Here is an 11,057-nt window from a genome sequence, read left to right on the forward strand (position 1 = left end):
GGGAGGTTCAACAGCAGTTGAGGAGGTAGGGAAAAAAGCATGGAGAAAGAAGGAGAACAAGAGTATGATCTTTTTGTCCTCTCTACTGAGACTGGAACAGCTCATTGCTCCATGCTTCTCAGTCTACCCCAGAGCTTGCAGGCTCCAGATCCCTTATCTAGTTATCTTGTGAGCATCTTCAAGTTCCCATAGAGCTTCAGGATCATTTCCTCCCTTTCCCATTTGACTAAATGGTACCAGTCACAGATGCAATGTCCTACACAGTATTCAGATGCCACGTCTCTGCACCGATAAGCGTGGCCTCTCCTCCCCCCATCCCTCTTTGCCCCAGACCCTCATGGAAAAAAAAGTAAATCACGCCTTGCTACATTTTTGTTAGGCGCAAAACATTGAGGCGCACGGGAAGGAATGTGGCACCGGAGGCGTACTGGATCTCCCGGAGGACCCCTTCCCACTTCTTCTGCTCTTCATCATATCTGAGGAGAGACAGACAGACAGTTATGGTGAGGAAAGCGTCTCCTCTCCCTCGCTTCAGCTGCCCTCCATAGCGGTGGGAGCCCTGATGCGTGGTGTGATGTCCCACAGATGTTATTTGGCCACAAGATTTCTGTGGGATCTGCACGGAGACTTTCAGCCCTGGTGTGCTCTGGTTTGCAGTGCCCAGCTAGGGCACATGGATATCAGCACATGGTCTTGCAGGGAAGAGTGTGTTTTTCCACTGGGAAATGGGTTGATGTCACTAAGACTGAACATCCATGGTGAAGGCCAGCAGATGCCTGCTGAGGGTGCTCTAGAGCCACAGACGTGAAGGACAGGAGCAGCTAAAGCTGTATTAGCAGCCGTCAGAAAGTGCTTTCTGCCCACTTCTCTGCTCCCAAGTAAGACTATGATTTCCAGCCCGAGCACTGGCTTTTCCCAGGAAGAGCATGCCTTGCACAAACACTGCTTCACGCCAAAGGGGAGGTCTGGAACCAGCTCCAAGCAAAATGTCAATGCAGCAGCAAAGCTAAAGGAGCAGATTTCCCCCGGTACGTTGCTATATGAGGCTGGGAGAGATCACTGAATCACCTTACACGCCCTCCAGCACAGCACAGGGCAAACTTCTCACCCAGAGGCCTGCAGCCTTGTGCTGGGCTAACAACATCCATCTCACTGGAGGCATCAAGAAAGACAGAAACTATCTATCTGTTCTGTCAGTGGCTCTCACTAACACCCCTCCCATGCTCCCTTGGGCAGCCCTGGGGAAGATGATTGTCACCTCCAAACGTCGTTCAGCTCCGTTGGCACCAACTCTCCCGACTCGGTCTCCACCGTGGCAAACCCTCCAAGCAGGTAGAGCACCCCAGCCAAGCTCACCAGGCTGACCGAGCTGCGCTCCTGTGGGAACTCGGTGAACGTGTCCCACCTGTCATGTCAAGAGAGGGAACGTTAGGGCACCCTGCCTGCCTTTGCGCTGACCTTGAATTGGGAATCAACAACTGAATTGACTAGTGACAGATTAATTTGTGTAGGTCTACATGGGATGGGATCGTACATTGACTGTTGTTAGAGATACCTGTTTCCATCATCATAGTTCAACTTCATTTTGCATTGCGTAGAGGAGCTGTGAAGTACACCTGGCATAGACCAGCAGATCCCAGCAGTGGGACTGCAGCTGCAAGGCCCACACAAAGTCAAAGAGTCTATTGTGTTGGGCGAAGCTGCCAAGATGAAGCTACAGCCCTGCAGCGAACCCAAGGGCTGCACCAGTTGGTGAAACTGCTTTGAAGGTGAACCTGAGATGATCCACAGCCCAAACTCAGTGGCACTGGTAATGCCCAGCTGCCCAAGGAATACAGGCTGGGAGGAACTGATATTGGGAGTTTCAAGCAAACTCCAGAATAGTTGTAAGTTGCTGTATTGGTTTCAGCTGGGAATTTTCTTCATGGAAGCTAGTATTGAGGCTGTGTTTTGGATTTGGGATGAAAATAATGTTGATAACGTACGGACATTTTCGGTTGTTGCTAATTAGTCAAGGACAGTCCAGCTTCACATGCCAGCCTGCCAGTGAGGAGGCTGGGGGTGCACGTGAAGCGGGGAGGGGACACAGCTGGGACAGCTGACCCTGACTGACCAAAGGGATGTTCCATACCGTACGACGTCATGCTCAGCGTATAAAGCTGGGGAAGAAGAAGGAAGGGGGGAACAGTCGGAATTATGGCAATTGTCTTCCAAGTCACCGTTACGTGTGACGGAGCCCTGCTCTCCTGGAGATGGCTGAACCCCCGCCTGCCCATGGGGAGTGGGGAATGGATTCCTTGTTTTGCTTTGCTTGCGTGCGCGGCTTTTGCTTTCCCTGTTAAACCGTCTTTATGTCATCCCACGAGTTTTCTCGCTTTTTCCCTTCCGATTCTCTCCCCCGTCCCACCGTGGGGGAGTGAGCGAGCGGCCACTACAGATGCTTAATGTACACCTGCAGCTGCCCCATGTGTAACTATGGCCTGAAGGTGTGCTCAGGTACGTACTTGTTGGTGGCAATGTCATAGACTTCCACCGAGTTGGTCAAGCCGGAGTCAGTCACACCAGCCGCCACGTAGATTTTGTCTTTGTGCACAGTGGCTCCAAACAGGGACCGGGCAGTTTTCATGGGAGCCAGCTCCTTCCACTCAAACTTGGATGGGTTGTAGACACACATCTTCTTCAGGCACTTCCTAAAGAAAGATGAGAGAGAGAGAAGGAGCCTCGATCGCCTGCTGAGGGGCAGCTTTGCTCGGCAGGAGTTGGGGGATGTCTGCTGGGAAGAACATGGGGTCTCTAGAAAGGATTTTGCTCCTCCACATCGACATGAGTGCCTTTGCTTGGGCGTGCACCCAGAGACGCCCGTGCCTGGAGGCATCATTTGTGTGTATAACGCATCCCCTCCTGGTGTGCCCGCTTTGGGTGAGGGTCTTAAAAGCTCGACGTTGTGTTCACACAGCTGGACAGGGTCCCGTGCAGCTAACGGCCGCTCAGGACCTCGCACACAGCCGTCAGGTGCTGCTGACCCAACTTGACCCCGTGAACTATCATCAGTAACGCCCCCGTTCCCCGGGACAGCGATGTAAGGTGCATGAATGCATGCACGCTCACACTTTTCAGACCATAATCCTTTCAGCGCAGGACCTGTCTTTGCTGGATTATTGCATGGTTGCTCTGCAAACAGCCACATTTCTGGCTTCCAAAGAAATCACTGCAACGCTCCCCAAGAGAGGCGTTTTCTGCTGAGCTCATCTGCTGCAGGAGGGCAGGATGGGGGTCAGGGTTGGTGAAGTTTTTCACCCCTATTGCAAATACCCATCTGTATTGACTACTAGGACCATGCTGCTCCACAACAAGTCCAAGGCAGAAGACCCTCAGCATGAAGGGGCTTCTTGCTCTTCAGGGCCTCTCCCAGTCTGTGTGACATTTATTTATTGTGAGCAAAGGGGATGATATGTTCCCTCTCCTGCGAGGACAGTGCCATCTCCCTGATGTTCCTGTAGGGATCCTAACAGCTCGAGAAGGGCTGCAGCAGCTCATTTGAGCTGAGAGGGAAGGATCCACAGCTCACACCTCATCCAACCCTCCTTAACCCATAGCATCCAGGTTGGGGAGGTACTAACTCATGCTTTCTGCACTCCCACTAGTTTGGGGGATGGCTCCCTGTATTTTTCTTGCTTTTTTACTTACTTGTCGCTTCCTTTGCCACCGATGATGTAGACAAGGTCCTTGTGTGATACCACCGCGTGGCCATAGACTGCGTAGGGAAGGGAATCGGCTTCACCCCACTTGAAGGACCTGGATCAGAGAAAGATGGGAAGCAAAAGGGTTTGTAGCTTGCTGGGTGAGGCCTAGAGTACATGGCACTTTCCAGGTCTAGAGGCTAGCACAGATCCTGACTCAATCCCAAAAATATGAGCTTTTCAATGAGATAGGGCTCATCCAGTAAATTTCATGATCCTAAAATAAAAGGGAAAATAAAATAGCAGAATGTCTATGTTAATATTCATTCTTTTCTGCAGCATCCCCTACTCTTGGGCTTTGTGGATACACATCTCCACTTCTCCCAGGATCCCACCTCATTTACAAACATTACCAGCTAGACACAGACAAGACAGAGATTTCTGAATTATGTAAAAAATTAAAACAAACGTGATGTAGGAGTGCAAGATCATGAGGACAAGTTTCTTTTTCGGCCATTGCCTTCCATTTTGAGGTTCAATGGTTGGCCAACCCTCAACAAGGACCCACGGGGCAGGGTATGTCCACATTTTGCAGTGCAGGGCTGTGTTGAGGGCTCTGAGCTAGCTCTAGGACACTTGAGCAGACGTTGTAGCTATAAGGCTTTGGAAACCTCAAACTGGTACCCAAATAGGGCTGACCAATTTCTCAAGAGATGTCTGGTCATGTCCACATAGCTTAGACTCATCCCCAGTTTTCATACGTGTAGGATGAAAGACCTGCACTTTATTTTACCTAAGAACTGAGATGCCTGGACTCTGAGTGTTTTCTAACTGCCCAACCACTCTGGGCAAGTATTTGATCCCATAGACCAGCAGTTTGTCCTCTCCAGGATTGTTACGGTTGAAATCTTGACCTAAATAATACTAGAAATGTAGGTGGTGCTGATCACATCTCTACCAGCTTCAAATCAGTGTTCAAAGCACCCCCTGAGCACTTACTGGGGGAAGACACAGCCTTTCCCAGAGTGTGCAGGGGCAGATAAATGCCTCATTCTGTGGGAATGAAACTGCTTTCAAATCTCTGCCTATAAAACAGACTGAAGGGTACACACATCCAAATATAGACCAAGCAAAGGCTTGTTAATGCCGACTGTTCTGCCTCTTTGGGGCAGAGAGGAGCAGCCTTTGGATGTTTCTGCCTCCTGCGTGCAGAATGGGATGGTGTCATTTAATAAAGTTCATGACATAACATGGGTCAGAGCCCATTGTGCAAAAATAATTGTATATTAAGCCTGATATGTCGAAGGGTGGCATTCAGTGCCACATCTGAATACTTTCAAAGCAAACTTTCCCATCCAAAACCATTTCTGGTGAGACCATGGTGAAGGTCACTACAGCTCCAAACCGATAGGCAAGAGCAGAAGGAAAAAAACCCTTGCTCCTCTGTACAGGTCCCATGTGAACATCTGCTAAGTTCAGTCCCTGATAACATAATATTCCCATTACGGCTGCCATCTCCTGGAGATTCAATTACAATAAATGAAGCAGCTGGAGAGAGACAGCTCAGAGCCTCAGGGTAGAGCTTGAGACAGTCCCTGTGCTCCCAGCATCTAGATGCAGTGTTTGAGCCCTGTCTCCAAAACCTTCTGGTCCCTGGAGAGCTGGGGTCATTTTCCATGGCAGCTGCTTTGCCTTCTCCTGTCAACCACCTCCCGCCCCGCGCTCACACGTGGATACTTACAGCCGGTCATAGCACAGGACCGAATCCAAGGTCTTTTCTCCCTCTTTCAGTTCTTTCCCTCCGACCACAAAAATAGAGTTTTCCGCCTCTCCCAGGCCAAAGAGGCAGCGAGGGGAGGGCAGGGGCGGCATCCCCAGCCAGTCTGCGTCCAGATGGTCGTACTGGAAGAAAACACATGGTCATTAGTGTATGACCACCTGAACCATTTGCTTAGCAAAAATCAGGGTCCAGAGGCTAAGGGCAAAGTCCATTCCCATGTGCAGCTTGGTCACCCCAGTAGGCGCTTTCTGCTCTCTGCCTGTGCCTTGCCATCTGGTGCAGGACGGGGGATCTCAGTGCACATCCAAGTCATATATCATATGACATATGTTTCCTGACAAGTCATAAGAGCAGAGATGCACCAGCATGAATATTTTCTGCTCTGTGTACCAAAGACTTGACTTGGAACCAGCTTGGTTGCCTTCGGGTGTGAGAGTCCCATGTTGGACCTATAACAGACAGCCCCTGGGACTGGAGGAGCTGAAGCACTTCAATCTTAGAATTTTTGCCTGAACGTCTTCAGCTGTAGCACACACCACAGCATCTCATCCTAATATTTTCAATCTCTACCAGGCAACGGCATGGTGTTGGTAATGTTGACTACACAACAGACTCCCCTGAGCCCCTTCTTCTCCAACCGATTCTTCTTCTTTCTGGCAAATGATCAGTTACCGTGTCCCTCTGCTTCTCAAGACACTGATGTTGTCCTGTGTCACCTCAGTGTGTGTGTAAGAGTTCGTGAGATGAAACGTACGTGTGTCTACCTGCACAAAGGCTATTTACACAATCCACGCTTATCTACCTGGTGTGGCACAACACAACTGAGATGGTGCTGCAAAACTCAGAGCTCTTTTTGCTGACCAAAGTGTGCCAGACACCCCACCATCTGACAGGTGGGGAAACTGATCCATACAGCGCTACTTGATCAGATGGCCAAATCCTCGCATATCCTTGGACATCTGTGGATCAAGGCATTGCCTCATCTCCCACCAGAAAAAAAAAAAAGTGGAAGGTTATGAGGCTGGGGGTTCTCTAGGCACCATGGCTTGATGGGAACTCTAAACTGGGGCAAAAATTTTTAATGTAGCTTGGTAGCAGAGGAAGGACTTCATGGGTTAAGTGTGGAGTGATATCTTGCAGCCCGTTTCATGGGTCTCTGCAAGATGAAGCTGTGATGCAGCATTGCCTGAAGCCCTGTTTGCTGTGGGCTCGGGCCAGAGAATTTCAGCTTGCTGGGTTGCCTCCAAAGACTTGGCCTCAGCTGGGTGCCTGTGGTTATTGTCTCTTTGTTAGCTGTGGTCCACATATGTGTTATTTATAGCGCAAGCCCGAGCAGCTCAGTCACCAGGATAGTTCCTGCTTCTTGATGGATTCAGCATTGTTTTCAAATCATAAATCTTAGAAGTGACAAATAAAGGATACCCTTTTCCATCTGAAATGTCAATGGAATAATTTTGTTCCTGCCAAAATTTGAAAGGCCTCTAGGGTTTATCATCATTTATATATTGTGGTGCCTGTCCTGAAGTCTAAACTATCCCTGACCTAACTCTCCTTCAGCCGGAGGCACATGAAATCAAGGAGGCCAGAAAGAGAGTCAGAAGGTGTAAGATGCTGCTGCACTGACACAGTGATTCAAGGGTCCCTCATACAGCTGCCTGTCTACATCTGTGTGAAGTTTCAGCTGAAAAAGGCTCAGAACACTCTTTTATTCATATGGGAAGCTACATGATGGCACTGATGACAATGAATGACACCTTTGCAAACTGACGGCACCTTCCAGCCCTGGGACTTGTCTGCACTTCCCATGCAGGAGTGCTGCAGCAAGCTGTGAAAGGACCACTGTCCTCTACTTGTGGGGAAGGAGCTAAAAATGGCCACATGATGCCATGTGCCAAATGGCCACTGAGTCAGTGCAAAGTGGGAGCTGAATATAGGAACCTTGCTGTTTGCAGCTTATACTCACAGAGTATATACTTCACTTTAGGCTGAAGGGACCTCCAAAGGTCTTTCATCCAGCTCTCCCTCTACTCAAGCAGTGCAGCTTTGGAGTTACAGCAGGTTGCCAGGGCTTTGTGCGGTCAAATATTAAATATCTCCAAGGATGGAGGTTTTGTGACATCTCTGGACCGCTGCTCCAGTACTCCAGCATCTCCATTGGGAAGGTTTTCCTCACAACTAACTGAAATGTCCTTTACTGTAACTCCTGGCTATTGCTTCTTGTTCCATCTTTGTGCAAATCCAAGAAGAATCTGGATTCCTCTTCTGTGTCCCCTCCTGTTAGGGAGCTGCAAGCACCAATAGATCTTCCCTTCCTCTTCTCCAGGCTGATCAGACACAGCTCAGCCTCTCCTAGTACCTCCTGTTCTCCAGCTCTGACCAGCTTGGTGACCTCTGCTACACTCATTCCAGTACCTCAATGTCTCCCTTGTACTGGAAAGACCCAGATGGGACACAGCATCCAGATGTGGTCTCACAAGTGTACGATCAAAGGGAAGGAAAAATCACTTCCCTTGACCTGCTTGCTGCAGTCGTGCTGAAACAGCCCAGGACATGGTGGATCTTCACTGCTGCTCAAGGAATTACCTTGCCTGGACAACAACCAGACTGGTGGAGCATTGATCTTTAGGCATAGATTTTGGCTGAATACGAAGCAGCCTGTCTACCTGCTCTGCACAGCTAAGTGATGGAGCTGGCCAGCTCGCTGTGGTCATCTGTTGTCCAGTGCGAAGGGCTGTATCTCAAACAGCGTGTCCCTCGGCTCTCCCACTGCCTTCCCCCTCCATCCTGCTTTCTAGGGCTGTGGTTTCTTCTTGCTGACTTCTCACTTCATGGTCTTCGTGTGGGCTGCATAAGCTCCAAAGCCTGACCCTTTCCAGGTGAGGACAAGCGTGGTCCCTGCACACGTGATGCAGATGTACAGCCCTACCCATGCAACGAGGCAATGGAGGAATCAAGGCTGTATGTCTTGGCTTGGGAACTACCCTTACTTATCCTTTCTGCCCAGACAGGTTATTGTTTCTTCCCAGAAGATAGGTGAGCCATGGGAGAAGAAAAAAAGGATTTCTGGGTATGAGGGGGAAGGACAGAGGACTTACTGGATTCCTACAGGGTCAGCAGGAAGGGCAGGAGCCTTGCGTTAGCTGTCTAAACTGAAGCTGCTCTTGGGTTACAGCTCAGGCTGGGGCTCGGATTGCCTGCGCACTGCTTGATCTGATCACGGCTTTGGGTACTGCTGAGTTAGAACAGCCACTTCTCTTGTGTAGGATTCCAAAAGACGCCACACCACAGTTTCCCCCGCACATGATAGAAATGGCCAAGGCAGAGACTGAGCTGGAAGTAGCACAGCTCCAGGGGCAAGAGCAGCACTGGATATGGGGCACGTATTGGTAGGTAGGGACATACCTCGCGTCCTTGGGGTGTTTGCTCTGTGGCCGTAGCTGCTGCTGCTCCTTTGTTTGGCACCTGGCAAAGTCACCCCTGGGTTTTGCTGGGGTTTCATAACCAGGGAACATAAAGGATGTGAGGCAGGACCCAGACCTGATGCCACAAACCTTCCAGTTACTGTGCCCTATGGCAGTCAGGGCTGGACAAAATAAATACACAGTTCAAAGTGGTCCCCTATTCAGGATTTGGATCAGGAAGGCTTATTCCTATTCCTACTCCTTCAAACCTTCTTCCTCAAATACCAGAACCCCCCCTCAGTGGGATCTACCTTAAAAATAGAGGGAGAAGAATCCCTAGTAAAACAACACAGATGTCTCACCTTCATTTACAACTTTCGTTTTAACATCACATGACAATGAACCTTACTGGCATCACATGGAAGCTAAAGACTGGTGATGCTCCAGAGTGGTCAAAGAAACAAAATAAAGGTAAAGCTAGTACCTGTAGGAAGTAGGAACTCATGGGATCCTCTTTGCTGTCCTCGTTGTAGTATAGTCCTCCAACAATGAAGATCTGATTCTCTTTGGTCACCAGACTGATGTGGTTCTTTGGGATTTGAGCAGACAGGGAGGCAAAATAACACTCGTTGGCAGTGGGATCATAGGCCACTGCTCCACTGTCGCTCACCATGAAAATAAGGTCCTGGAGGAACATCCCAAAGCGCATTGTGTCATTTAAGATCCCTGGGAGAGCATCCTCCTCTGTATCTTCCTCCTCATCTACTGCTCCATTGACAACATTGTCTTTTACTTGCTTTTCACTGCTTTTCTTCACTTTCTTCTTCTTCTTCACCACTGTGAATTTGCCTTTCTGGGCATCCTTCACCATCTGCAGTTTCTTGAGCAGCTCTGGGCTGGACTTCACCATGGCGTGCTTCTCCACGTGGTCCTTGATGTAGTCATTGGGCATGAGGCGGAACCGGATGCTTTCAAAGATGACAGGCAAGGCCTTCTGACGGCTCTCATGGTCCTTGGTCCCCACCCACTTCATCACTACTTCGAAGACGGTCTCCTCTTTCTCAATGTTGAGGGAGTCACTGGAGATGATTGCAATAAGCTCATCAGGGGAGAGCTGGTAGAATTCCTCATCCCGAGAGACCAGCACAAAGCGATCGCAAATGAAATCCCGAGCCGCGACGGCCAACCGGGCACAATCAAGCATCAAGCCCAGCCTGAAGATAGCCAAGCAGTTGCTGAGGCAGAGCCGCTTCTGCAAGAACGACACGCAGACGGTGAAGATGGAGGGGATCTGGAACATGTTGGCCACAGAGAAGATGTCCTGCACATTCTGCTCTGTGATCTCCAGCTCGGAGGTGTAGATATAATGGAGAATCTTGCCCATGACATCTGGATCAACATCTTCCAAACTGACCTCCCTCTTCTTGCTCTCTTCCATGTCTGAGAGGAACATCGCTCGAAAATATGGGCTGCAAGCTGCCAGCACCAGCCGATGGCAGGGAAACTCCTTCCCCTTAACTTTTAAGACACAGTCCAGAAACTTATTGTGGTCCAACATGTCTTTGAGTCCATCCTGGAGAAGAGTTTGCTGGTAGAGACGCAATTCTTCCACTTGATCAAAAGGCAAACCCATGGTGAAGAGTAACTGCTCCTTTTTTTCCACAGTCCTTTTATAAATATATATACTTATGAATATATCTATACCTGAGCCCCTCGTAAGGAAACTTAGTCAAAGCAGGCTCGCAGTTCTCCCTTGCTTCCAGACCGTCAGCACATTGGGAATGTGAAACGCTTGCTACTACCGCAGCTGTCTGTGTACTTCTGTTTCCAGCGTAGGGCTTTATATAGAGCCACAGCGTTACAAAGCTTAAGGAATCCATACTGGAGCATGTGTAAGCCGATCGCCCTTTAATATGACACATTGGACAAGGAGGAAGGGAGGGGGTGGGGGGAACAGCTGTAATTCCAGACTCGATGCTTCAGGAAGGGTCTGTCAGCCCATGAGTCACCGCGGGGGGAGCGGGAGCTTTTGCTGCCATGCCATGACGGGAGACGCGTCCGACCCATCGGCTCAGCCGCTGAGCTTGGGAAACAGCCTCCAGATGAATCAAACATCCGAATCTGCCTTCTGGGTCATGAATGGCAAGGCTGAGACCTTCTCCCGACACCGCTAAACCGACTGCTCCGAAACTGCTG

General features: G+C 49.8%; 1 protein-coding gene across 1 annotated transcript; it reads right to left on the minus strand.

Moving 5' to 3' along the window:
• Positions 1 to 364: 364 nt before the first annotated feature.
• KLHL40 (kelch-like family member 40) lies at positions 365 to 10,494 on the minus strand. The gene is made up of 6 exons (XM_010282992.1): positions 9,346 to 10,494; positions 5,422 to 5,582; positions 3,688 to 3,795; positions 2,505 to 2,690; positions 1,259 to 1,405; positions 365 to 476 (listed from the first exon to the last, which is right to left on the minus strand). Exons 1-6 carry the CDS (start codon positions 10,492 to 10,494, stop codon positions 365 to 367), a joined length of 1,863 nt encoding a protein of 620 aa, XP_010281294.1.
• Between the last annotated feature and the right edge of the window lie 563 nt (positions 10,495 to 11,057).

The sequence above is a fragment of the Phaethon lepturus genome, unplaced genomic scaffold (genome assembly GCF_000687285.1).
Source record: "Phaethon lepturus isolate BGI_N335 unplaced genomic scaffold, ASM68728v1 scaffold9850, whole genome shotgun sequence".
In the NCBI taxonomy this organism is placed as follows: Eukaryota; Metazoa; Chordata; class Aves; order Phaethontiformes; family Phaethontidae; genus Phaethon; species Phaethon lepturus.

Bases quoted from the DNA above. Each gene is read 5' to 3' on its own strand.
- KLHL40 (XM_010282992.1), bottom strand. From the start codon at position 10,494: ATGGGTTTGCCTTTTGATCAAGTGGAAGAATTGCGTCTCTACCAGCAA. The intron at 3,796-5,421 runs GTAAGTATCCAC...TCTCTGATCCAG, and splicing joins GTCCTGTGCTATGACCGGCT to GTCCTTCAAGTGGGGTGAAG. The intron at 477-1,258 runs GTGACAATCATC...GTCTCTCCTCAG, and splicing joins GAGCTGAACGACGTTTGGAG to ATATGATGAAGAGCAGAAGA.